The sequence below is a fragment of the Onychomys torridus genome, chromosome 8 (genome assembly GCF_903995425.1).
Source record: "Onychomys torridus chromosome 8, mOncTor1.1, whole genome shotgun sequence".
Lineage (NCBI taxonomy): Eukaryota > Metazoa > Chordata > Mammalia > Rodentia > Cricetidae > Onychomys > Onychomys torridus.
The window spans coordinates 104426000-104453442 of record NC_050450.1 but is presented as its reverse complement, the minus strand read 5'-3'; the positions used below and the strand labels follow the sequence as shown (position 1 = coordinate 104453442).

Sequence of the window (27443 nt, the reverse complement as noted above, 5' to 3'; positions counted from 1 at the left end):
AGAGGTATATCTGTCTCTGGAATGCTAGGATTAAAGGCTTGTGCTACCACTGCCTATCCTTATGTTTAATATTGTGGCCGTCCTACTCTCTGACCCCAGATAAGTTTATTAGCCTGCACAATGTTTTTGGGAACACAGTACCACACCCGCCCCAGAAAGCCTCTGCGTCCTTGGCTGCAGAGCAACACCCACTTTGCCCTAAGGGAGATTCCTAAGAATGACTGCCAGCCTCGGGCACCAAGGCTCTGCACACCTCAATCCCCTTTCCAATTGTTTTGTGTTTAGTGCTGGGGTGGTCAAAGGGACAAGACCCAGCTTCCAGCAGGACCTGGTCTGCTCTAAAAGGCTTGCCAGGCCTGAGGAGAGGTCATTCTAATGGAGAGACGAGCAACAGCTGGTAGAGAAGACCAAAGGCTCCCCCGAGGAGGAAGCTGCAGTGATTGGGGCAGCTGGAAAGAATGCCAACAGAGACTTCTGGAGGCAAAGGAGCCAGAGGTCACATGAGGAAGAGAAGGGGAGACTGGGTGTTTTCTGTTTGGTTGTTTTGTTGTGTGTGTGTGTGGTGTGTGTGTGTGTGTGTGTACTGCTGGGAATCAAACCTAACTAAAATCTGTATGCTAGGCAAGCGCTTATGAGTTGCCTTAAGAGGGGCAGTCAGATCCTAATAGATCCCAGGAGGTCCCCCGAGGCAGAAGCAGTGGGCCAACCACGCCCCTCTGAAGCCCCGCCCCAACTAGGTCCCGCCCACTCTCAGGCCCCGCCCCTGCGCCCTCGCGCAGGTAGGGAAGAGGCGGAGCGCCAGCGCCCAGCTTCGGTGGAGCCACCGCCTCGCCGTGCTGCCCGCTCAGCTCGCTGCAGCTTCCCGGGTCGTGCGGACTCTGAGAGGTGAGCGCGGGGCATTGGACGCGGCGGAGCTCGGGTTCACTAGGCCGCGGGTGTCCGAGGGGGAGTCCCGGGACTGCCCCGGACGGTCGCGGGGAGGTTCGGGGGCTGCGTGCCCTGCGGAGCGCCCGGGAGGCCGAGGCTGGACTCTGACTGTGCCCGCTGGGCCGCTGGATACCACACGCAGATCCTTGGCCTCACTGGGACCCCGACGCCTAAGGGGTTCCCCGGAGCACGGTCACCAATGTCCCGGCGCGTGGTTTGCGCACAAGTTTTTAAAAGCCCAGGGAGGAAGAGGGTACTGCCTAGTGTTGGAACGTGCGGCCCCGCCTTCCACCAGAAATCCCTTTTAGACTTTAAGACTCTACTCCCCTTTCTCCCGGGTGAACTCCCAGAGCCCGGTGCTGAAGTTTGTGCGTGGAGCCCAGCCGAGGTGGAAACAGGTGCGGGGGTGGGGATGGGGGAGGGTCACACCACCTGAGTGGATCGAAGCTCTGAAATTGTACTCAGGAATAATCCTGGTTTGTGGACCGAAGGATTTGGGGAGTTGGGTCCCCAGCTGATGTTTCTGCTTTGGGTTAAAGGTGAGGGAGCTGGTAGGATCTCTGGGTCCCAGGCCTCTACCCCCATCCCAGGGCAGAGAGAGAACCTAGGTCCATGCCTTGACCCAGCTCCAGGAAACACTGAGCAGGGATTCTGTAAGGGTTGGGACTTAACAGGACGAAGGTGATGTGTATCTGAGGAGGAATTGCCCCACAAATGGAGTGGCAGCTGTTTCTCAAGCGGCTAGGTTGGGGGTTCCAGTGTGTGTGTTCTGCTGGTGGGACAGAGTCCTCAGCATCTGCGTTGTGCTATTGTGACCCTGTAGGTCAGGGAGAAGGAAATGAAACTTGGTTTTGAGCAGTGGCTCTTGTAGGGGCGCTTTTGTCTACTAAGGATGTTTGGCAATTCCTGGAGACATTCTGGCTGTCACTATTCAGGAAAGAAGCATGTGTTGTTACTAGCATGTTATGGAAGAGACCTAGGACCCCCTACAATGCACAGGTTAGCCCTACAGCACAGAATTGGGCCCCCCAAAAAAGTCTATGTTGAGAAGCCATACTGTAACCGGGTCCATCAAGGTACTGCTTGTGAATTCCCCTCCCTACCTCCGTTTCTCCGGGGGCTGTGGGATGAACCAGGATGGATCTAAGTGAGGTGAAAGAGAGGTAAGGAGGTGTGAGGGCAGTTTTTGCTTTGGTGAGTGTCCCGACTTGGTGCTACAAGCCTATCTTTTGCTGACTGGCTCCTGGCCCCGTGGAGGAGGAGCTGGGAACAGACCTTCTCACAGCACAGGCCTGGAGTGCTTCACCCAGGATAGCTTCACCCAGGATAGCTTCACCCAGGATAGAAGCCCAGGATGAGCCAGAGTAACCCTGGAGATGGAGGAAGGGCAGGACCAACATCTGTTCCCATCGTTTCCCAAAGCTGGACAAGCTGAGGCCTCATGGATGTGGATGCCATGTGACCGACTGGAATTTTCCTTCTGAACACAGAACTAACTCTTCTGGTTATTTACACTAGGAAAATAACACCCAGGGAATAACGGGTCTCCTAATTCCCTGTGGCTCCTCACTCTTTCCTTCTAACAAGACAGATTGCCTCTGTGGAGGTGTGAATCCTGGTCAGGGTGAGCTCAGGCCCTGTTTGCTGAGTGATAGTGAGGGATGAAGGCTGTTAAAATCATCCTACAGAGCCCCCAAGGGATGACCAAAAACTGTTGTGTTGGGCTCCTGGGCTCCTAGCTTTCTGGGAATGGAGGTGGAGGGTGTTGTGGGCTAGATAGAGCAGGGCCAGAAGAGGCAGCCAGACTTTCTCCCTAATAACTACCATTTCCATCTCCCCTTGTCCTGTCTGTTTTTGGACTTCTTGCTTGGGAGCCCTGGTAGGGTGAGAAAGGAGTCTTAGATTGATTGGATGATTTTGGTCTTTTTATCATAAAGCCCAGTGTGCCGCCAGATCTGGTGTGTGCCTTGAAATCCCAGCATTGGCAGGAGAAAGAATCAGGAGTTTTGTCACCTCAGCCACAGAGTGAGTCTGAGGCCATTCTGGGCTGTATGGGAGACACTGTCTCAAAATTAGCCAAAGACCAGACCTTTTCAACTGAGTATGAGTGTAGTAGTTACACCCACTGTGTGCGTCTCTGAAGGCATAAAGCTGAACACCCAGATGTCCTCAAAGCCACCTACTCCAAACCTTTGACGCCAGCTTCATTTGCTCATTCTGGTCAGTGATTCCCCACCCACACACACACCTTGTATACACTCTGCTGCCTGGGAGGAGGCTCCTGAAAGAGCCGGGTAAATCCCAGCAGGTAAGCTCTGGGGGACCACTGGGGTCTCAGCCCTGCTCTGGCCTCACTGATACTTTCCTGTGACCTGAACTGTGGACAGTGGTCGTGTGTGTGTGTGTGTGTGTGTGTGTGTGTGTGTGTGTGTGTGTTGCCTGCATATATGTCTGTGCGGCATATATATGCTTGACGCTTGCTAAACCAGAAGGCGGCATTAGATCTCCTGGAACTGGAGTTACAGATGGTTGTGAGCTGCCATGCAGGTGCTGGGAACTGAACCCTGGTCCTCTTGAAGAACAGCCAGTGCTGTTAACTGCTGGGCCATCTCTCCAGCTCCAATACTTGTATAAACTGTGTCCCAGACAGGCACCAGATGACATCAGGAAGATGTCAAAGGGCTGCAGTGTACATGTTTGTGTTCTGGTGACCTCTGGGCCTGGGTCCCCTCACACCGCATATGGGAGCTGTGTGCGCTCCAAGCAGCTTGCCCCGCTCCCCCACACCAGCCCTAACCCAACATGTCCCTTGGGACTCATGGGATCCTGCCTAGGTATTGCCCCATTGCCTGAGGGGATTTCCAGAGTGACCTCACCATCTGCGTTGTGGGAGCAGCGCCTAGTCTCCTCTCCAGCTGAGACAGGCTGGGGGAGGGGTGATAGGACTCAGCACTCTGGAGTGCTGGCTGACCTCAGCGGGCTAGCACGGCCCTGAGACAGGGCCTCTCGCTGCCAGGGCGGGCAGCTCTTGGCACATAGGCAGCCTCACAAGAGGAGCCAGCCTGGCCTGCCCCGCTGTTTGGAAGAATGAAGGTTTTTCCAGAACTTCCCCCCAAGTATCCTTGGCCTCCCCAGGCAGCAGGAAAGGAAAACCTTTCTTCTCATCTTTGGGGAGCTATTGAGAGTTGCTGGGTATTACCCTCCCCTGGCCAGATTTAGTCAGGGGCCCAGATGCAAGCATTTGGGGTTCAAAAGCTGCTGGGAGGCAATTTCTGTCCATCTCACCCCCAACCCCCACCACGTGCGCATAGTGGCTTGAGCCAAGTGAGTTCTAGCAGGGTGTTGGCCAGAAGGGCAGGTGATCCCAAGCTTAGGGATCAGAAAGCAAGATATTGGCGCCAGCAGACTCGGATATAGGAGAGTGCTCAGTAGGATGGGAGTCATTGAGGTAGTCTTTGCCTCAGTTTCTCCAGATGTACAGTGGAGGATTATGAAGTGAGGATTTTAATGGTGACTTGTGGACCTCTTCAGCCTGGTTGTGACTGGGGGGGGGGGGGGAACAGGACTGTGAAGTGAGCCAGCACCACACTCCTGAGATTACGTGTGTCTGGAGAAAGGTTGCTGTATACAGCACAGATTTGGATCATTGGAGAGACCCTGCCTTGTAGGCTACTGGGGTGTCAGATGAGACAGCACATTCAGATCATCTGAACCCTACAAGGAGCTGTGACTGGGGCAGAGAACCCCTTGGGGCTCAGGGTAGGCTGAGGAGCCCTGCTCCTCTGACTCAGTAGTGGCCTCTGAACCCATGTTCACAGGATCACAGCTGGTGTGGAGGAGCTATCTGCCCCTTATCCCTGGCAGAAGGTGGGTCTCTGAATGGTGGGAAACCTACCGAGGGATTCTGGGTAGAAGCAGGACTGAAAACTAAGGCTCAGCTGAGCCCTAAAGGCCTTTATCAGCCAGGCCCCATGGCAGCTGCCTCCTTCGGGCCTCAGCTAATGGGTTGATGTTTGTGGAAGCACTTTGATAAGCTGAGGAGTGCTTCTCAAGCAGTGATGTAACCACTCACGGGGCCCCTATGCTGGATGGTGGAGGAGGGGTTCATGAGCCAAATGCACCCAGTCTACTTGAGGGAGCTGCCACTCCAGACAAGCCCTTTTGCTGCCTGGCTTTTCCTATTGTAGGAGTGGTAGGGGAGGAACTGGTCAGGAGGTGCAGAGGTGGTTCAGTGGTTAAGAGCACTAGCTGTTTGTGCACAGGACTTGGATTCAGTTCCCAGCATCCACATAGTGGATTGCAACTGTCTATAATCCTATTTCCAGGGGACCCAACACCCTTCCCTGGCCTCCATAGGTACTGCATGTGTGTGGTGTACAGACATACATGCAGGTAAAAGACCACCCCCCACACACACAAATATAATAATAAAAGTAAATCTTTAAAAAAAAAAAAAAAACTTGCCAGGTTGTAGAGGTACATACCTTTAATCCAGCACTCAGGAGACAGAGGCAGGGGATGGATCTCTGTGAGTCTGAGGCCAGCCTGATCTACAGAGCGAGGAGCAGAACAGCCAGAACTACACAGAGAAACCCTGTCTCAAAACAACAAATAAATACATAACTCAGGACCTTAGTAGGCTGCAAGCCCACCACTTCCTGACTATGGGATCTAGACCAGTGATTTAATAATATTGAGCCTTGATTTTTTTTTTTTTTTCTTCCCACCTGTCAAGAAGAATCCTGATACACGACTCTTGGCTAATTTCACGTGGGTCATGATGGTGCAGCTCAGCAAAGGAGGGAAAAAGCCATCAGTTAGCTACTGGTTGTGCATCAGGCATTATACATTATACATCAGGATCTTCCTTCTTGTAGTGAATGTCACCCCGTCTCCTAGCAGGGGAAACTGTGACAGGGTAGCCAGGCCACATGTGACGCTGGCTCCCAGCATGCCTCATTCTTCCACATGAAAGTCCTATGCTGCCCCAAAGTGAGCTGGAGAGAGGTGGGTAGGTACCATTGAAGGTTCATCTGCTATGGGTACAGCTTGGACGGTCCTGTGTCTAAGTGCCCTAAATCCCTGGTACCCACTGTTTCTGGGGCTTGCATCTTCCTGGGGAAGTAGGGTGCCCCAGGGCAGAGTTCTGGGAAATCAAGTTTATTAGCTTCTTAATGACTGTTTACAAGCTGAAAAGTGTCTGGCTGGCATATTCCCTGTGGAGGGGCTGCTGCCCTGCAAGAGCAGATCTGGGCAGGATGCCGAGCACCCTGTCTGGAGTATGTTGGGGACAACAACATAGGGAAACCCGAAATCTTTTGTTGTTTTTGAGTGCTCACACCTGGACTGGTCACCTCTTTTTTGCTGAATGACCCTGGGCAAGGACTCTGTAGGACAGGGTGAGGCTTTGTCCCTCAGTGGAACATGCTGTATGATAGGTGAGCCCTGGTTATTGGTGACAGAGACGCCTGGGTCTCAGACTTCAGTGGGGCTACATAAACAACAAATTAAGTTCAGAGATGTTAAGTGGTTTACTTGAGATCACACAGCAGAGCTGGGCCTCCTCTAGTCAGGCAGTAGCTTTGTCTGCAGCCGGCAGGTGGAAATTGGGTGGGTGAATGGTTTGCAAGTATCAGACGAAACCCCAGCTGTGTGCATGCGGTGGTCACACCTTGGTGTCAGGGAACCCCAGAGAAGTAAAGTGTACCACTTTACTCAACTCTTCCCCTCAGGCTGCACCGCATCCTGCCCCGGCCACTGGGCATGTTTCTTCTGGTTTTGAAGACCAAATGAAACCCAATTCCCAGTAGCCAGGGTTCCTGTGACAGGCAGATCTTTCATACCGGAGTTAAGCTCATGTTGATGTGGTACCCAGTGGTGAGTGCGCTCTCTGGGGGGACTGTCCTGACATCTGGCCCCCTGGGCAGGGCAGCAGAAGTGGGGCAGAATATACAGTCCCAGGAGACCAGACTGCTGGATAAGCATCCTAGAACCCCTTTGCTGACTTTGTACTGTCCCCTAAAGCTGTGGTCAGCATCCCAGCCCGCAGCCCTGTAACCTGCTGCTGCTTGCCTGGGGTGTGAGAGGGCTCTGTCCTAGGTTCTGCTCCAGGCACCTACATCTTTGCTCTCTTGCTAGAGGGGACCTGCCTCCATCAGCAGCTTCTAGAGTCACGATTTCCAGAGGAGCTTTGAGCTGGGGACTCGTGGCTGCATACTCATTTCCCAGTATTTTAGCTCTGTGTGTGTGTGAGTGTGTGTGTGTGTGTGAGTGTGTGCGCACACGGTGTTGTGATGGAAACCAGGGCCTTGTATATACCAAGGAATCTTTGTACCACTGAGCTACACTCATACCCAATTGCTACATTTTGAGCTTTAGGGGTACAGAACTTGCCCGCTTCCCCCACCTCAACCTGCTTCTGTCTCTGCCTGGCTGGCTGGTGGTCCAGAGAAAGCCCAGAGAGATGGGTGCAGAGGGAAAGATAAGGCTGGTCCTCTCTATGTGCAGTTGCACATAGACACTCTCACACTTACATTCTGCTCTTGGCAGCTCCCTGGAACCCAGTACCTGCTTCACGTATCTGTGGTGGGCCAAATTGCTCTAATTGGGTCGTTGGGAGCCCAGAGCTTGGGGTCTAACGGGGAAAACCCCAAAGAAGTCAGCAGGTTACCAAGTCCTTGAACCTGCTCCTGTAGGTCAGGTCTTGTGAAATTGAGTTTGGCACAAGCCCTGGGAAGTGGAGGGAGAAAGGAGTGGGCCTCTGTCGGGGAGGCCTGCTGCTAGGGAGGTCTGTGCGGGATGCGAACCCACAAGCCATTTTCTTTTCTTTTTTCTTTTTTTTTTTTTTTTTTTTTTTGTGGGTGGCCAAGTGTGCTGACTGTTACCACCTGCTGCTCCATGCCTCTGGGGGAAAGTGCGTGGGGAAGGCACAGAGTTCTTTCCCTGCTTTCTCTGTCGTCCTTGCAGACCATACTGCTGCTGCCACCCCTTCTGTACCTAACGACCCTTCCCTGGGCCCGTCCCATGCCAGCCTGTTCACACAGCTGCCTTTGGCTTCATCCTCACAGCCAGGAGGCGTTCAGCAGTGAGCCACTGGCTGTGTGGGACCACTTTGGAGACTTCTTAAGTGACAGCTCCATCTTACCTGGGCTATCCTTCCAGGACAGTCAGGGATGCAGAACTTTGGGAGGTTAGCAAGGGCAGCTTTTTTTGTCTTTTTTTAACAGGGGATTGCAGCAGTTGAGCTTCCTCTTTGTAGCTTTCTAAAAACTCAGAGGTTCCCAGCAGGGCCCTGGGAGGGAGGTATAGTTTTGGTTTCTGTGGCAGGGAAGCTGGGGAGAGAAGTTGCTTCCTTGCCCCCAGCCCACACTGTCATCATCCTGTGACTCAGCAGGGACCTGGCATGACGTCTGTCTGCCACCACCCCCTTCCCCTCTGCCCACTCTCTGCATGCTCCAGGACTTGCCCACGGCTCAGAGCGGGACATGGCTTCTGGGCCAGGTGTACTTTCCTTAAGTCCTCTGCTTAGGTGACCTGTAACCCTCCCCTTTTGTGGTCATACCTAGTGGTGGATAGTAGTCTCCCCTTTCCCTGGAGGGGAGAGGGCTACTCACTGCTTGCTCATTGGCCCCTCCTTCTGTCCTCATTTCTGGCCATATGTGGCCTTGGCTCTTACATCAAGCTCCCACTCGTTTGGGGATACAGCTGTCAAGCTACCTTAATGCCCTGGCTCCTCAAGTCTACAGAGCTTAAGGGAGTAGGGAATTATTAATAAGAGTCCTGAGACTTCAGAATCCTGCTAGTGGACAGGTAGGATTAGGGGAAGGGACAGGACAGGCCTGGGGACAGTTGGACCCTCTCCTGGAGCAGAGTGGGAAGACAGGCACCAGGTAGGAATTTGGGCATATGTCACCTGCATAGTGAGGGAGGGGCACCCCGCCTAGTGTGGTTGGGGGAGCACTCCCTGGGGGTGACCTTGCCTACCATGCTACCATGCCTGGGTTGGCCCTGCCTTGTTAGGGAGTGGCTGGGCCCCACCCTATGTGGGGAAACCGGATTCTCTGGGCATTCAGGGTAGTTTCTGAGTCTGCGTTTCTGTGTGCCTAATCCCGGCCACCGCTGGCTGGGTGGTGCTATCTGAAGGCTCTCTGGAGAGCATGCTGACATGAGTGGAGGACATGGAGGCCATCTATCAAGGGCACCTGGGGTGATCTCAGTGTTGCTCTGCACTTTCCCTCTCTGTCTGCCCTGCCCCCACCCCTGCTGGCTACCACTCTAAAGGAAGAGGAAACCCACCTTCAGCCCTGGCTGTTTAATCCAAGCACACCTCTGGGGTTCTGGCTGGAGAATCTTTTGTGGGGTAGGCTTCTCCCTAGAAGTTAGACCAGGATCCGACTTGGGCAGGTAGCAGAAGCCATAACCCTAGCCTTGGCCCCTTCCACCCCCACCCATGGGCAGCAAGCCTGGGGTCTTGGAGAGCTCAGCGGATATGACTGTGGGTAAGAGGAAGCCTGCTCCCAGGATGTCACAATTTCCTTTGCAGTGAGTGAGCAAGCACTTCTGGGGGCGGGAGATAAGTGGCTGCTAGGGCGGCTCCCACCACTTTTTCTTTGTCTGGTCTCTGTGGCCTGTTGTGGACACAGGTCATGCAGGAGCGTAGAGCAAATCTGCTCATCCCCACTGCTGTGCCAGGAGAAGTTCTGGGAGAGAGCCTGCATTATCTGGGCTGTCTGTGGTCTGAGCTGTCGACGTGTCCAACTGCCAGTGAACAGAAACTGAGGCACAGGGATCGGGCTACTTATGGACCATCATTCAAGGCTCGGTGCTGTCTGTGCAGACGATGGTAGAGACTTTTCTGGCATGGGACTCCTCACCAGCCCTACCCCGCCCCTGCCATCAGACTTTCTCTGGGACCCTAAGATTGTCCCAGAGGTTGTGAGCTTCCCCTGTCCTGTGTCCACAGTCATGTCTGCCTTTTCCATCTGGCACAGAGAGCAGCACAGGGGTTGGGATGGGGGTGGGAGGGCTCCTGGGTGTGGGGGGACCCCAGCTGGAGTGGCTTGGCCTCTGAAGACAGTTCCTCAGAAGGGAAAAGAGTGTTTATGGCTAAGCAGGGAACTGGGCCACTGGGCCTCATCCTCAGCCAGCACCCAGTGACTTCCAGAGCCAGCTGCAGGGTTTGAGAGATGGCCTCTGCCCAGCGTCCATGCAGACTGACCTCATCCCCAGCTGCAGACTCCCACCCGCCTACCCACTCCTCCAACTGGGACTCCCTGGGGACTGACTGGGTGTGAAAATAGAGTGGGAGACTCCCGCTGTCAGACCTGGGGGTGCTGAGAGCAGGGTGGTGACCAGTCAGGCTTCCTGGGGGTGACGCTCCTGGAAGAAGCAACAGGGGACACGGTGGCTGTGCCCAGAGACTGGCAGGACGTGGCGCTGAGGGCAGCACACAGGTCCTGACCCTGGACATGCTGCCCAACCGTGTGCACCATCACCCTGACTCTGAGCAGCAAGATATCTGAGATGAATGACTCTTTTTCTGGGTTAAATCTCCTCAAAAGACTTCCATGGTCTGTGCTGCTGCTGGAGGCCATGTTGTGTCCGTGATCCGTGTTGCCACCGGAAACCACATGGATGTTGGTGATCCTTGCCCCTGCCAGAAACCATGTGGAAGTTGGTGCCACCAGCTGCTGTGGGCTCGGTCGCTTCTTCTGCAGTGGTTTTGATGGCTGCAGACTCATAACAGAATGACAGACATGGAAGGCTTCTGTGACCACCCCTCCCCCGACCCCACAAAACAGTCTAGACATGAAGCTATTGAAGAGAGTCTTTTATAACCTCCATAAACTTAAATTTTGCCAGGTAGAGGTGGTGCACACCTTTAATCCCAGCACTCAGGAGGCAGAGGCAGGTGGATCTCTGTGAGTTCAAAGCCAGCCTGGTCTACAGAGCGAAATCCAGGACAGGCAGCATGGTTACACAGAGAAACCCCGTCTCAAAAAAACAAAACAAAAAAAATTGACAAAGGAGCTGAAGTGTAATCTTCAAAGTTGATGGCTTCTAGTGGGGGCGGGGTGAGGAAGGACTCAGTTGTCTTTCTTTTTTTTTCTTTTTTCTGGAGCTGAGGACCGAACCCAGGGCCTTGCGCTTGCTAGGTGAGCGCTCTACCACTGAGCTAAATCCCCAACCTGGACTCAGTTTTCTTTAAGGGGCTTGCCAATGGGAGTTCCACCGTGCTCCAGTGGATATCTGGGCAACAGAAATTAGACTTGGTGGGGATTGTGGGGGAGTACAAGGAGGGAGCTGGACCTGGAAGGAAGGGAAGTGAGCGTGATTGGGGTGCATTGTATGAAATTCCAAATAATGAATAAAAATATTAACGTAGTGGGGGCGGGGGAGAAGCAGTAGGGCTGGCCAAGTAGACTAGGTGGAAGCTGGCGTGTGGGTGCAGGGCCTCAGATACAGGTGGGAGCTTGGAGGAGGTGCAGGGGAACACCATGACCAAGGCAGCGTATAGAAGAAAGCATTTAATTGGGGGCTTGCCTACAGTTTCAGGGGTTAGTCCATGATCATCATGGCAGAGAGCTTAGCAGCAGGCAGAGAAAGAGAAACCGTACCTGGTGTGGCTTTTGGAACCCCAAAGCCCGCTCCCAGCAACACACCTCCTTCAACAAGGCCACAGTTAACCCTCCCAGGCATTCACACATGGGCCTGTGGGGCCACGCTCAATCACACCACCACAGCCTTGCTGGGTCATCACAGTGCTGACTCCTAGGCGGTGCCTTCAGGACTCATTCCAGAAGGGGCCTGCTGTTAGCCAGAGTCACAGGTTCAGCTGTCGGGGTCGGACACTTCTCTGCTGGTGGCCTGCTTTGCCATGGCTCTCCTCCTCGCTGCCTGCCTCTCCCCATCCGTGCCAGTTTCCCAGGGTAATGCCCGCCCGATGCCCTCTCCCTGCACTCTGGTCCCAGGTGATTGCCAAGTTGAGGAGCTTCTGTGTAGAGGCCCCAGGTGAGGCTGTTGTCCTGGAGTTATCCCCAAGCAGTGTCTCATGTGACAACCAGTGGTCCTTGGAGTCTGCTAGTCCAACCCCAGTGTCTTCCATCTGGGATCTCAGAGGACTGTGGGACAGGACTCTTGACACCTTGGGGTGTTGGAGCCAAAGCTGATGTTGGTCTTGCTTAAAAAGGCAGTAATGTCCTTGGCCAGCTCTGCCTCAGTTCTTCAAAGTGCCCCTCTTACCCCCCACCTCCCCACCCCACCCCCGCCACCTCCCTCTCAGTGCTCTGCATCTGTGTTATAGAGAGTTTTACAGGCCTCAACACATAAGGCAAAGCATGGAAGGCTGTGCAGGTGGGATCGGAGAGGGGCCTAAACCAGCCCTCCTTCCAGTTCACCTGTGGTACAGGCCTCTGCCAATCATGCTTTGAGAATCACTAGGATGCTAGACCATGGCTACCTCCAGAGATGACTCCCGGGCCTCATGATAAGGGTCTTCCAGCCCCAAGTGTCCCCTGGAAAAGAGGTTGCCAGATTCCCAAGGTGGCCTCATACCTACTGTCTGATGTCTTGGGTCTGAGCTGTACCTTCTCTGCTATGTGAGCTTAAGTAAGTAAATCAACCCCTCTGAGCCTCTGTTGCCCACCTACACATCAGAAGTGTGATAGCACCTCTCTTGGAAGATGTTTTGAGGGACAGTGCATGTGGAGGGCTGGGCCAGGCCTGGCACATGTGGCGCTGATCTTGCCCAGACACTGAAACACTTCCCAGTAGCTCCCAGGGCTTACTCCAAGGACGGCTCGCTGTGTTCCTCTGCCTTGCTTATGATATATGCCTGAACAGGGCTTCCTAAAACGCAGACACCACGGCATTCTCTCTTCAAATAGTTAATGTTATGTGGATTTTATGTCAATAAATTAATTAAAAAACAAACAGCAGGACAGGTCCCCATCACTTGAGCACTGCCGCAGTATCAGGCTAATGGAAAATAAATCTGTTTTTATTTGTAGGGCTGGAGGGAACCAAGCCCTCCTACATATGCATGGCACCATACCTCTGAGCTACAGCCTCGGCCCCTTTCTTTTCTTTGTCTGCGTGCGTGTTTATGAGGGTGTGTCTGCCACGGCACGTATGTGGAGGTCAGAAAGCAGCCTCAATGCCAGTCCTTACTGTCTGCCTTGTTTGGGACAGAGTCTCTGTTGTCTGCTGTGTGTATGCCAGGCTAGCTGGCCCTCAGGCTTCTGAAAGTCCTCTGCCTCCACCTCCTGTCTCGCTGGAGGTGTGCTGGGATTGTGGGTGCTGCCTGGGTTCTCCACACTTGCCTGCCAAGCACTGTATCAATCAAGTTATCCCTAGCCCCAGATTCGGACCTGTTTTCAGTGTGTGTGTGTGTGTGTGTGTGTGTGTGTGTGTGTGTGTGTGTGTGTGTGTTGATGAGCCTGTGCCTGCCAAAGGACAACCTTGGGTATTGTTCCTCAGGGACCATACACCTTTTTTTGTTTTTAGACAAGGTCCCTCACTGCCTTGGGATATGGCCAAGTAGGTGAGGCTAGTTGCCCAACAAGCCCCATGGATCCTTCCTGCCTCCATTGATCCAGGGCTGGGATTACAAATCTATGTTACCACGCCCAGCTCAGGTCTCCATGCTTGTATGGACAGCACTTCAGGACTGAGCCCATGTTCCCACCGCAGAAAGCAAATCTTACTCAGAAGACAGGGTTCGGTAGATGCCATTGGGGCTGGAGAAATGACTCACTGCTTCCATTCCGAACACCCACATGGCGACTCACAGTCACCTGTAACGCCAGTTCCAGGGGATCCAAAGCCTTCTGGCCTCTGTGGGCACCAGGCGCACATGTGGTGCACAGCATACATGCAGGCAAAACACCCACACACATTGTTTTCAAAAGTGTTTGCCACTTAAGCCTAATGTCCTAAGTTTGGTTCCTGGTGCCAACAATGGAAAGGGAGATTAAATTAATTTTTTTTTAAAGCCAACAATTCCTGGACTTGTGGATTGAATATTTATTTATGTATGTATGTATGTATGTATGTATCTATTTATTTATTTTTAAGATTTACTTACTTTTATTTGCATCGAGGTTTAGACTCCATATATGTCTGTGTGAAGGTGCCAGATCCCCTGGAACTGGAGTTGCAGAGAGTTGTGAGCTGCCATGTGGGTGCTGGGAATTGAACCCAGGTCTCTGAGATAACAGCCAGTGAGTGTTCTTAACTGTTGAGCCGTCTTTTCAGTCCTAGTGAGCTAGGAATAGTGGCACACACTTATGATCCCAGCACTCAGGAGGTAGAGAGCAGAACAAGCAAGAGCTCAAGGTCACCCTCAGCTACACAGCAGGTTCAAAGCCGACCTAGTCTGCTTGGACCTTCTCTCTAAAGGATAAGAGACCTTTTATGTTCGTGTTGGTTGGTTGGTTTTTTTCGAGACAGGGTTTCTCTGTGTAGTTTTGGTGCCTGTCCTGGATCTCGCTCTGTAGACCAGGCTGGCCTCAAACTCACAGAGATCTGCCTGCCTCTGCTTCCCAAGTGCTGGGATCAAAGGTGTGTGCCACCGCAGCAAAAGATCTTTTTAAAGTTAAATTAAAAACAGAATAGGGGCAGACCTTGATGCCTGGCTCCAGTCAAGCCCTGGACCAGACCTTGTCCGTGAGTGGTCGTAGGTTAATAGCCCAAGTTCAATGGCCACATGGACCTTGGCTGGACCAGCAGTCTGAAGGGCCCTCACTCTGGGTCTGCTCCTGTTCCTCCTGAGGGAGATGGATGAGGTCAGGAAAAGGGGATGATTTGGAGGCTGGCCTGTCCCTTCTAACTTGTCCTTCTGTTCTCACAGGTTGGCAGCTGTCCTGCCTGACCTACAGCTGTCTGTCACTCTATCTGTCCACCGTGACCCCAGGAGCATCCACAGAGCAAGGAAAGTGTGGAACATGGTGTAAGACGCCCTCCCAAGCATAGGAAGCAGGGGTCTCCCATACCTGAAGGTAAGAAGCTGGTGGTCTGTGGGTGGCCTCAGGCAGCCAAGGGGGGCCTCTGAGTAAATGGCAGGGATCAGAGTGACATGCGCAGGTCCTTGCATGTACAAGACTGATGTGCTGACCTCTTGACTCTATCTCTGGCTCTGTTTGGTTTTCTTTTTATGTTGTTTATTTTGAGACAGGACTTTGCTATGTAGCCCTGGCTAGCCTTGAACTCACAGCAGTCTTCCTGTCTCAGCCTCCCAAATGCTGGGCTTACAGATATGTACCACCATGCCTTGTTTTGTTTTTAATCTTATTTTTGTTGATGTGTATGTGTGTATGCCATGTGTGCAGATGCCTGGAGTTACAGGCTATTGTGAGCCACCTGATGTGGTGCTGGGGACCGAACTCAGGTCCTCTGGAAAAGCAGCCGGTGTTCTTACCCACTAAGCCATCTCTCTGGTCTCTCTTTCTTTCTTCTCTTTTTCTTCCAATACAATCTCATGTATTGAATCCCTGGAATTGTTTGTGTGGCCCTGACTATGCCTACAACTCTCAAATTTTCCATATTTATTTACTTTGTGTGTATGTGTATTTATGTTCTACACATATCACAAAGTACCTGTGGAGGTCAAAGGGCAACTTATACAAGAGACGATTCTCTCCTTCCACAGTGTGGCTTTTAGAGATCGAACTCATATTGTCAAGTTTGATGGCAAGCAAGCGCCTTTGCCCTGAGCCTTCTCAGCAGCCTGGGCTCTAAATCACAATCTTCTTCCTGCCTCTGCCTCCTGGGATTACAGATGTGTGCCACTAGGCTTTTTGTGAGGGCGTCTTCACTTAGATAATGCTCTCAAGGTCACGGCCTGGCTCAGCACATCAGTCCTCTTTGTGTTGAGCAGGTGTTGAGATGAGGACAGTGTATGAATCTGCACCCTTCTGTCTGTCCAGCCCTCCATTGACAGGCATGGGTGGTTGTCACCTTTCAGCTCTGGGGAATGCAGTGCTGGGGACATTCCCGCACAGTGTGTGGGGACAGTGCTTGAGGGATGTTTTGAAGGGGTCCCTTGTAGGGAGAGCGTGCTGTTCTCTTTGCTGTGTAAGTGAAAGCCTGAGTGGCAGCTTTTCAGCACGCTCACTGAGGCAAGCCAACACCACTTGGGGGTCAAGCTGGCGGCACCCACCTCCAGCTGAGGGGCCAGAGTGCCACAGTCAGAACACAGCTAGTGGGGTGGGGAGCACGTGGAGCCTGGAGGCCGCATGAAGGAGCTTGGCCTTGAAGAGCAGGATCTTGGAACTGAGCAGAGAGAGATAAGCATGGTTTTTAGATTTAAGTCCCATTGGAAGGGACTTAAGGGCAACAGGCGGAGTGTGGGGAGACCCGTGAGCTCTTTCAGGTGAAAGCAGGCTGTGGAGAAGGGTAAAGAGGAGAGAACTAGGGCTTAGGGGTTAAGAGCACTTGTTCTTAGAGGCCCTGGTGTAATTCCCAGCACCCATGTTGTGGCTTGCAACTATCTATGACTCCAGTTCCAGAGGATCCACTGCCCCCTTCTGGCCTCCATAGGCACGAGGCATATGTATTGGGCACTACTGTACAAGCAAGCAAAACACTCATACACATAAATAAATTAAAAAGTAAAATTAAAAGCTACCGAGAGCTGGAAATTAGGGCTCCATGTGGTGGCTGTAAACACTGCCCCCCGCCCCCCCTTTGCCCACTGTGGCCTCCTACTGAACTTCCCAGAGCTGCAGGGACAGAAAACAGACAGCAGGTGCCTCATCTTGGAGCCATCAAAAGAGAATGGGGTCCAGTGGCCCAGTCCAAGCAGGGTGCACAACCACCTCCTTTTCACGGGACCACCTGTCCAGATCCATTGAAGTTCTTCAGGCCAGCCTCCTGTATCCAGTGCTGACTTTAATACATCACACACCCAACACAGTGTGATCAATGCTAAACAAAACATCCTGTGTAACCGTCCTTCAGGAATTGAGTCTTGGTGTGTTCCATTTAGAGAGGGCTTTTCTGTCCTCAAAGAAGGCAAAGACGTTGGTCTGTGCGCTCCCGAGGAGAGGGGTCCACACCAGGCCTGAGAAGCGGGGCCGTTTCCTGAAGCCATGCTGTGTGCTGGAGCACAGTGGCTGCCCTGAGGGACGGCCTCAAGCTCACTTCTGCTTTGCCATGCTCAGCCTTTTTGTTCAGTGAGTGTGAATCACCTTTATTGTTACAAGATTTTGTCACTGTGAAAAAAGAAATACCAGGGCTGGAGATGTGGCTCATTTGGGAGAATGCTTGCCCAGCACACATGGAGCCCTGTGCTGGATCCATAGCACCACATATACCAGACATGGCAGCACATGCCTGTAATCCCAGCACATGGGAGGGAGAGGCAGGAGAATTAAGGAGTTCATGGTCACCGTTAGAAACACAGCAAGTTCAAGGCTAGCCTGGGATGAAACCCTCTCTTAAAGGAAAGAAAAAAAAACGAGAAATACCAGGCAAGTAGCGGCTTCAATTGTCATTCTCTATTCCTTTTCTAACAGATGTAGCCCAAGCTGACCTAGTCCATGCTACCCTCAAACTCACAATATTCTCTCCTCAGTCTTCCGAGCACTGGGATTACAGGCTTGTACTAACTACAGAGAGGCATGTCATATTGCTGAGGCTAGCCTTGAACTCCTGGGCCCAAGTGATATTCCTTCCCTGTTCTCCCAAGCAGCTGGGATTATAGGCCTGCACCACTATAAGAGACTTTCACTTAACTCTGAGGAGGAACTAGGCAGCCTTGAGGGACAGGGACCTGTGCGGTGGGAATTAGGTAGAACCACCACTTCCTGTGCATAACAAGGCCTGCTTCCCCAGGAGAAGCACCTGCCCTGCGTAGTGGACCCCTGGTGGCAGCAGCTGGTGCCTGCCCAGCAGCAGTGGCAGCACCAGTTGGCAGTTTGCCGTGCTCGGTTGTCTAGAGCGTTCCTGTCCGTTGAATGTTCCCCCAGAGACCGAGAAGCGCCCTTTGTCCGTGCCCACCCTATGGCCCCGACTTGCTCTGGCCACACCCACTCCTTATCTCTCTGCTCCTCTGTGGTTTGGTTCTCACCAAAGCAGAGAGCCCAGAAAAAGGCTACAGTGGGGGTCAAGGCTCTCCTCACCCCTGCTAGTCAAAAATGCAAATGAAAGTCAGAAATAGACCCCAAGTTCCTCCACCCAGTCAGGTGGCTGCATCTGTCTGGAGCTTGGTCTGAGGCCACGTGAGGCAGGTTGGTGCTGGCCTTGGGCTGCCTTCCCTGGTTCCGAGATCCCCAACCCCCTCAAGTCCTGCCACCTCTACATGCCTGTGCTACATACATGTCACCCTGTCTCCCTTCTAGCATCGTGTCCATCATGGCCTCAGCTGACAAGAATGGCAGCAGCCTCTCTTCTGTGTCTGGTAGCCGCCTGCAGAGCCGGAAGCCACCCAACCTATCCATCACTATCCCACCGCCAGAGACCCAGGCCCCCAGCGAGCAGGCTAGCATGCTTCCTGAGGTGAGAGGCTGGAGGCATAGCCACAGGCAACAGATGTGCCCACCTGCGCAGCACCTTCTGGGTGGTTGCACTTCCTAGACACGCCCATCCACATGGACCACTGGCAGCCCAGCAGCCTCAATGTGGGCCTGAAATATTGTAGGGAGCGAGGCTTTGAACTCTGAAACTTTGGGAGTTCTTTTGCCTGGTGGCCAAGGAACAAGGAACACTGTCCTTGAGAAAAGGGCTTGTTGGCAAGCCTAGGCTCTGGTTGTTTACATTTCCCCTCTCTGGCCCTGACTGGCCTCTTCTGAGGGGGTGTGGGCTATCTGTGGTGGCCTGTGTGGGTGCAGGGTCCCACAGTGCCAGCAACCCACCCCTGTAGCGCCTGGCTTTTGGGGGGGGATGGGTCAGTGTTTCTGTCCATTTGGACTCCTGTCCCATAAAGAGCTCTTTGAGAGCAGGCCCCAGATAGCGTGGGCTTTGCACACAGCCTGAGACATAAAGAGGAGCTATGTTGGGGCCGCCCGCTCACCCTGAGGGCTCTGTAGGACACGTGAAAAGAGGCAAGACCATCCCAGATCATGGGCACATCATGTATTGGGAGGATTTGCTGGGGTTTACTGGAAAACATGATGTGTTTTGTTCCCTTTTTGGAGACAGGGTCCATGTAGCCCAGGTTAGCCTCGAGCTTGCTATGTAGTCAACAATTACCTTGAACTTCTGATCTTTGGGCCTCTCCTTCCTGAGTGCTGGGGTTGCATGTGTTTACTACCTGGTGCATATAGTGCTGGGACTTGAACCCAGGGCCTTGTGTATGCTGGGCAAGCACTCTGCCAACCTGAGCTACATCCCCAGGCCTTGCTAGAAAACACTGGGAAAAGTTCGTTCTCGGTTCAGAGTGAAGGACTTGTGGAGGGAGGGTGCAGCTCAGTAGTCTAGTGTTAAAGTGACCCTGGCGTGTCAAGGGTCTGGGTTCTGTCCCAACACTGTAGTAAAAAGGAGGGAATGGGGACAGAAGCAGACGGCGGCTGAATGGGCTATGCGCTCAGCACATGTCCTCCTCGCTGCCCACAGAGGCCCAAGAACCCAGCCTACCTGAAGAGTGTCAGCCTCCAGGAACCCCGAGGACGATGGCAGGATGGCACAGAGAAACGCCCTGGCTTCCGCCGCCAGGCCTCCCTGTCCCAGAGCATCCGCAAGTGAGCACCTGGGCCCCACCTGGATACCCCGGCAGCCTGCACATTCTGGGCACCTGGTCTCTCTGTGTCCCCTTTCCAGAGGGTGTAGACAGAGTCAGGAAGAGACAGCTCCCTGAGGAGGTGGATGCCAGAATCTAATGTGGTGGCTGGATGGGGACCCTGGCCCCAGGTGTGAGCCTGATGGGAAGAGTCGCAGTGTGCTGCAGAGGGGCCTCCACTCCTTCTCCTCATGCTGTATCCTCCACCCTAAGCCTGGTCACTGGGCTGTAGCTGGGGACTCAGTGGGCTCAGGGAAGCTGATTCCTCGGGACCCTGAAGGTGTACAGTACAGCAGGTGGTTTCCCTTATACACACACAGGAGCACACATGCCATCACCCTCGGGTCGCATCTCCACACACGAACGCACGCACACACACACGCACGCACACACGCATGCACACCACCATCCCTTACACCACTTTCCCTAAACACATGAACCATTGCCTCGGTTACCTCATAAAGCTCAACCTCCACATCACCTTCCTTGTGTACACACACCCACACCACGCTTGTCACCTTCCCAGAACACACATACTGTCATCCCCATGCTGCCTCCTTTAAACACATGCACTTTTATCCCTCACCTTCCCTGTGCACACACATGCACCATCACCCCCACCTCCCTGTGCACACACATGCACCATCACCCCCACCTCCCTGTGCACACACATGCACCATCACCCCCACCTCCCTGTGCACACACATGCACCATCACCCCCACCTCCCTGCGCACACACATGCACCATCACCCCCACCTCCCTGTGCACACACATGCACCATCACCTCCACCTCCCTGTGCACACATGTGTACCAGGACCCCTCATACTTACTCCCCTCCCTGGAGTGCGTGCACAGGTTTGCACCCGTACTGTGTCTGTTCACAGGGGCACAGCCCAGTGGTTCGGGGTCAGTGGCGACTGGGAAGGCAAGCGGCAGAACTGGCAGCGTCGCAGCCTGCACCACTGCAGCGTGCACTATGGCAGGCTCAAGGCCTCGTGCCAGAGAGAACTGGAGCTGCCCAGCCAGGAGGCGCCCTCCTTCCAGGGCACTGAGTCTCCGAAACCCTGCAAGATGCCCAAGGTGGGCTTCGTGGAAGGAGGGGCGGTGGGCAGCTCTCCCAGGGCCTGGGCACCTTGCTCACCCACTGTCTCTTGCAGATTGTGGATCCGCTGGCCCGGGGTCGGGCCTTCCGCCACCCAGATGAGGTAGACCGGCCTCATGCTCCCCACCCACCTCTGACTCCAGGGGTCTTGTCCCTCACATCCTTCACCAGCGTCCGCTCTGGCTACTCTCATCTGCCCCGCCGCAAAAGGATCTCAGTTGCCCATATGAGCTTCCAGGCAGCCGCTGCCCTCCTCAAGGTGAGACGCGTGCTGAAGATGTGTGTCTCCATCTGTGGCAGCCACTCAGCCCACCTAGGTGTCTACCCTCTGTCAAAGCTGTGAGTGCATGCATACCCAGAAGACCAGGGATACCTGTGTACTAGGCCCCAGTTCCCCTGCGAGGCCCTCACCAACCCTGTGTGGCCCTCACCAACCCTGTGTCTTAGGAAGCTCCTTTCTCCAGTTGTGGGAGGAATGACAGGAGATGAAGGTCGCACCAGTGGACAAGGGCCTAGTATGCTGGGCCAAGAGGCAGCAGTGAGGGGACACAGCCCCAGACTTGAGCATGATAGTATGGAAGCTTGATGCCTTGAGTATTGGAGTGCCAACCATTCATGTTAACAGGCAAGAGGCTGCGAGGGAAAAGCTGATCCGAAACCTTGGAAAGAGAGGCTGTATAGGCCAGCAGCAGCTGGAGCCCCATCCTGGCCTTCTGCTCCGAGCAGTTCCTTCAGCCCATCCACTTATCAGATGCTCCATGCCTTTGCCAATCTGCACGCTGCCCCCTCGGTCCTGGGTTCTGGGTCTTCATGCTGATGGTATGCTTCTGTTCCATGCCCAGGGGCGCTCCGTGCTAGATGCCACTGGGCAGCGGTGCCGGAATGTCAAGCGCAGCTTTGCCTACCCCAGCTTCCTGGAGGAGGATGCGGTCGATGGCGCAGACACCTTCGACTCCTCCTTTTTTAGTAAGGCAAGCATGGGGCGTGGACTCTCTGGGCAGGGGCAGGGGGTGGCCTGGGAGCTGGGGGAAGTATCCTTGGCCTTGACTGTGTCCTGCCAGGATCCCTGAAAGGTCCAAAGGCAGGATGGGGTGTGTCCTTTGTGAGCCATTGGGCTAGGTTCCCATAGAGGGGCATGTGGAGTCAGGGATGACAAGCATGTGGCTTCCCCTTCCATCCTGAAGAGACGGCACAGATTGGTGTGCCAGGGGATGACACTTGGACAGTGACTCCTTACCCTGTCTCTGGTGCCCCTCCACTCCAGGAAGAAATGAGCTCCATGCACGATGATGTGTTTGAGTCTCCTCCACTCTCTGCTAGCAACTTCCGAGGGGTCCCCCACTCCGCCTCCCCAGTCACCCCTGATGGAGTGCAAACCCCTCTGTGAGTACAAGGTGGAGATTCTCCAGTGCCCTGCCCTTTCATCTGCCAGGCTCTGGTCCCTGTTTACCCTGGGAGGGTCCTCAGGCTGAGAACCTTTGTCACCACCAGAAAAGAGTACAGTAGCCGGACCCCAGTTCCTGGGACCCAGCGCGGCAAGCGCATTGCCTCCAAAGTAAAGCACTTTGCGTTTGACCGGAAGAAGCGGCACTACGGCCTGGGGGTGGTAGGCAACTGGCTGAACCGTAGCTACCGTCGCAGTATCAGCAGCACCGTGCAGCGGCAGCTGGAGAGCTTTGACAGCCACCGGTGAGCCCCCAGGAGCTAGCCTGAACCGGGACTAACTATTTCCAGAGCTTCCAAACCTCTCAGGGCCCTCACCCCAACCACAGCCCCTTCTTATTCAGTAAACGTCTCAAGAGCACCCCCTGCAGATCTGTCTCGTAATGACAAACTCCCAGACATGTCCTGATATGAAGGTGGAAAGAACCCACTCCCCAAAGTTGTCCTCTGACCTCCACATCCATGTCATGTCGTGTGCACACACACACACCCAATATGTATCATGCCCCCAAACACTAATAATAAATAAATAATTTAATGTTTAATCCCAGTATTCAAGAGGCAGAGGTAGACAGAGCTCTGTGAGTTCAAAGCCAGCCCCGTCTATATATTGAGTTGTAGCTAATGCTCCATAGAGATACCTTGTCTCAAAACCAAAGAAGTTAAAACAGAACAAAAGGAGTTGGAACCTGGAGTGAGGGATTCTGGGGGAAGTTGGGCACAGAAATGTTAAGGGAAAGTGGAGATTAAAAAATGAGATAGTCACAGTATGATTGGCAATGTGATCCGATAGACATCGTACTCCGAATTATACAAAGAAATGGCAGGTGTGGTGGGTGAGTGGCTGGGGCAAGGGGTGGGTGGAGTCTTTCAGGTGATGTAAAGTGTGTACAAGGCCCTGGGGCTTCAGGGTTGGTGGGCTGTTCCAGGAAGTGTTTGCAGAGGAGAGAGGAAGAGATGGGCACAGCCAGCCTTGACAGTTAGCAGTAGGGTGATGCTGATCTTCATCCACAGTGGTGGCAGTCCAGAGTTTTAAACAGAGAGACACCTGGAAATGCATCTTCTGAGTTTATGTGGGGAAGACTGAACTGGGGTGATCAGAGAGCCCGGGGAAGTCTGCTGTGTCCAGCGGAAGGGTGGGGTGTGAACTTGCTGGGCTGACGGAGGCCTCTGCCTACAGGCCCTACTTTACCTACTGGCTGACCTTTGTGCACATCATCATCACCCTGCTGGTGATCTGCACCTACGGCATTGCACCTGTGGGCTTTGCCCAGCATGTCACCACCCAGCTGGTGAGTAGGGCTCTCCCAAGGGGCTTCAGCACGCTGGGCACCAAGTATCTCCCACCACAGCGGCCTGGCCCAAGGTGGAGGTGCTGAGGCGCTCATAGCCCGAGTCTTTCCTAGAGGCTCCATTCTGGGGGTGCCTCCCATCCCTCTCCGCTCACACTCAGGGCTCTGGCTCCTCTAATGCCTCAAACTACCTCCTTGATAGGTGCTGAAGAACAGAGGTGTGTACGAGAGTGTGAAATACATCCAGCAGGAGAACTTCTGGATTGGCCCCAGCTCGGTGAGGCTCAGGCTGGGTGTGCCTGAGAGCCCTGTGCCCTGTCACTCCACACTGGATGAGTGGTTGGGGAGGGGGGGTGCTCCATGGTGGCTGCAGGGTGCCCTGCCCCTTCTGAGTGTGGAATGCTGGCTCACCAGCCCCTCTCCCAATTCCAGATTGACCTGATCCACCTAGGAGCCAAGTTCTCACCCTGCATCCGGAAAGACCAGCAAATTGAGCAGCTGGTGCGGAGGGAGCGTGACATCGAGCGCACCTCGGGCTGCTGTGTCCAGAATGACCGCTCGGGTTGCATCCAGACCCAGAAGAAGGACTGCTCGGTGGGTCCAGCCCCTAACCTTGCCAGCTCCACTACAACGCTCCTTCCCCCTTCTCAGCCCAGCAGACAAGCCCAAAGCTGGGCTTGAAAAGTTGGACAGAATGGATCCTGGGAAGTACCTGAGCCCCGGGGAAATGGGAATAGCCCTTGTCCTGGAGGGTTCCCTGCCTGCACCGTCTGAATGACATTGCCCTGGCATGACCCGGCCTCCTCTCCACCGTCTAGGAGACGTTGGCCACTTTTGTGAAGTGGCAGAACGACACTGGGCCCTCAGATAAGTCTGACCAGGGACAGAGGCAACCATCAGCGGTAGTGTGCCACCAGGACCCCAGGTACAGCCTAGTGCGCCGGTAGGCCCGGCGTGCTACCAGCTATCTGAGCTGCCGCCTTCTGGAATGCTGGCGGGTGGGTGCAGCGGGCTGGGGTGGCCCAACTCTTCATTTTGCCCACTGCTTTCAGGACTTGTGAAGAACCAGCCTCCAGTGGGGCCCACATCTGGCCTGATGACATTACCAAGTGGCCGGTAAGTGAGTGACTCATGCAGAAGGCTGTCGGATGAGGGTGGGGACATTTGGCTTCCTGTCACTGAGTCCCACCGCCACCGGCACCCTCTCTCTTAGATTTGCACAGAGCAGGCCCAGAGCAACCACACGGGCTTATTGCACATAGACTGTGAGATCAAAGGCCGCCCCTGCTGCATTGGTACCAAGGGCAGGTGAGCCAACGCTCCCAACCACACAGGCTGATGAACCTCTGCAACTGTCCTCTGCTCATGGGTGATGGGGCGGCGGGAGGGGGGTTGGGGAGACATGACGAACAGTGAGAGAGAGGGAGCTTGCTCCATCCTGCCTGCCATGACCAGGTGCTGGGCTCCAGCCTCGGTGGGCAGGAACCCTTTAGAACACTAATGCCCTGCCTGCTCTCTGTCCACAGCTGTGAGATCACCACGCGGGAGTACTGTGAGTTCATGCATGGCTATTTCCACGAGGAGGCAACGCTCTGTTCCCAGGTGGGCAAAGGCCGTCTGGGTAGTGGAAGCTGAGGGGTCCTAAGGCTCACTGGATCCTTCCCATTTGGAAACCTTAGACCTGGCCTGCCTCCTAGGGCAGCACTGACAACCCTGTGTCCTCTGCCCAGGTGCACTGCTTGGACAAGGTGTGTGGGCTACTGCCTTTCCTCAACCCTGAGGTTCCTGACCAGTTCTACCGGATCTGGCTGTCTCTATTCCTGCATGCTGGGTAAGAGGTGCCTTGCTGCCCCTTGCCCAGACTCCTGTGCCTTCCCACCTAGATGCTAGAGAAAGGGCTTCTGGACCAGGCACAGCAGGCTCAACCTGCCAGCGCTGACTGCACCTGTGGTGTGCCCAGCTGGTGGGCATGGGCACATAAGGAAGGCTGATGATGCTCATGTCTCTACCCCCAGCATAGTGCACTGCCTTGTGTCTGTGGTCTTCCAAATGACCATCCTGAGGGATCTAGAGAAGCTGGCTGGCTGGCACCGAATCTCCATCATCTTCATCCTTAGTGGCATCACAGGCAACCTGGCCAGTGCCATCTTTCTCCCCTATCGGGCAGAGGTAGGACTTGGGAGACAAGGGCAAAGCGGGTGGGGTGTGCCCTTCCTTTTGGGGCTAAAGCTTTGTGGCATGTAGGGAGGGTCAACCCCACTGCTTCTTGCTCTAGTCCCACCCCAGGAGCTGCAGGAAGGGCACAGAGCCCCTGTTGTGTCCAGCTGAACTACAGATGGACAGCTAAGCTGGAACTTACTGATTGGTCCCTTAATTCTTGGCAGGCGGGAACAGGGACAGTCTTGAGTCACCAGGGATCCCCACTTCTTGCTCAGTGAAACCCTACATGTGGCTGCTCTCCACCCTCAGGAGGAGAGGTCTCTTGAGCCATTCACTTTGAGTCTGTTGCTCCTTCTGGACTGTTCTCTGTCCACTGCCTGTGGTCTCCTCGGAGCAGGCTGGCTTGTGCTAAGTCCCAGCGTCCCGCACCCAGGTTTTCTGCAAGGGTGTGCAGAGCAAGCTCAGCAGCTTCTGCCTCATCCTCTGAGTGTGCGATGTGCCCCAGGGCTGGTACCCTGTACCCAGAGTCAGTGTGCCACCTCTCTCCTCCCCGACCCCAGGTAGGCCCAGCTGGGTCACAGTTTGGCCTCCTTGCGTGCCTCTTTGTGGAGCTTTTCCAGAGCTGGCAGCTGCTGGAGCGACCATGGAAGGCCTTCTTCAACCTGTCGGCCATTGTGCTTTTCCTCTTCATCTGTGGCCTCCTGCCCTGGATAGACAACATTGCCCACATCTTCGGTTTCCTCAGTGGCATGCTGCTGGCTTTTGCCTTCTTACCCTACATCACCTTCGGCACCAGTGACAAGTACCGCAAGCGAGCGCTCATCCTGGTGTCGCTGCTGGTCTTCTCTGGGCTCTTTGCCTCCCTGGTACTGTGGCTCTACTTCTACCCCATCAACTGGCCCTGGATCGAGTACCTCACCTGCTTTCCCTTCACCAGTCGATTCTGCGAGAAGTATGAGCTGGACCAGGTGCTACACTAACTTCGCAGAGATGGGGTCTGTGGAGACTTGCTGCCAGCGGGGCCCTGGGCTCACTCTCCGGACAAGGGTGACTCCATACGACACAGGTAGTGCAGGCAGGTTCCCCAGGGAGATGAGACCTCCCTCTCTCGAGTCTGGGTGTTCCTGACCCAAGCTTGGGGAACGTCCAGGACACGTGTTTCTTCACAGCTCAGGTCCTAGGCCCTGCCTGCCTGCCTTCCCCTGTAGAGACAATTACTTTTCTTCCCAGGCTCAGGGCTCTGGCCTGTGCAGGTGCTGTCTTCCTATCGTCACTGTGACTGACCTCACCAGACACACAGCTGCTCCCTCAGCTGTCCCCGGGGTTGAGGTCCCTACCATGCTGCTATGGCCCATCTTCCTGTTTCTCCTCTCCTCCCCATCCTACAAGCCCTTCCTGCGTTTGTCCGTGGACTCGTGAACCTGCTCCTAAGGCCCCTGACAGAGCACTGTGGTAAAGGCTTCGGCCGTTGTCCAGGGCAGTGACAAGCAAGGAGAGCTGGCTCTAAGGGGATGCTAAGGGCTTTTGTTCAGCAAAGAAGCCAGATCTGCTACGCCGCCAGCTCAGACCTAGCTCCAGCGTCTGTATCTGGCCTCACCAGTCGGCTCTGATGTTGGGATGTCCCCACCACCTCTGCCTCACTCCTGCCTATGTGGCCAGGGCCTGAGCCACCTTGAGGACTGGCTCCCAGGGGATGCTTGAGGCTCAGCCAGGCCTGGCGTTTTGTTTGTTTTTCCAATTTATAGTATGGTCCTAATTTTTTACAGTAACGCTAACTTTGTATGGACGATGTCTCAAGTTTA

At 54.3% G+C, this 27443-nt stretch overlaps 1 protein-coding gene across 1 annotated transcript; it reads left to right on the top strand.

Annotated features, from left to right (window-relative positions):
- Positions 1 to 823: 823 nt before the first annotated feature.
- Rhbdf2 (rhomboid 5 homolog 2) lies at positions 824 to 27443 on the top strand. Its single transcript, XM_036194601.1, has 19 exons — positions 824 to 885; positions 14777 to 14924; positions 18267 to 18423; positions 19480 to 19604; positions 20529 to 20724; positions 20802 to 21005; positions 21589 to 21717; positions 22011 to 22129; positions 22238 to 22435; positions 23370 to 23481; positions 23684 to 23758; positions 23914 to 24075; positions 24300 to 24406; positions 24534 to 24597; positions 24695 to 24789; positions 25008 to 25083; positions 25212 to 25312; positions 25497 to 25650; positions 26202 to 27443. The coding sequence occupies exons 3-19, from the start codon at positions 18280 to 18282 to the stop codon at positions 26619 to 26621; spliced, it is 2481 nt and encodes an 826-aa protein (XP_036050494.1). The 5' UTR covers positions 824 to 885; positions 14777 to 14924; positions 18267 to 18279; the 3' UTR covers positions 26622 to 27443.

Excerpts from the sequence above, each read along its gene's own strand:
- Rhbdf2 (XM_036194601.1), top strand. The coding sequence starts at position 18,280 with ATGGCCTCAGCTGACAAGAATGGCAGCAGCCTCTCTTCTGTGTCTGGT. Across the intron at positions 24,598-24,694 it reads ATGACATTACCAAGTGGCCG|ATTTGCACAGAGCAGGCCCA; the intron begins GTAAGTGAGTGA and ends CCTCTCTCTTAG. Across the intron at positions 24,790-25,007 it reads TGCATTGGTACCAAGGGCAG|CTGTGAGATCACCACGCGGG; the intron begins GTGAGCCAACGC and ends CTCTGTCCACAG.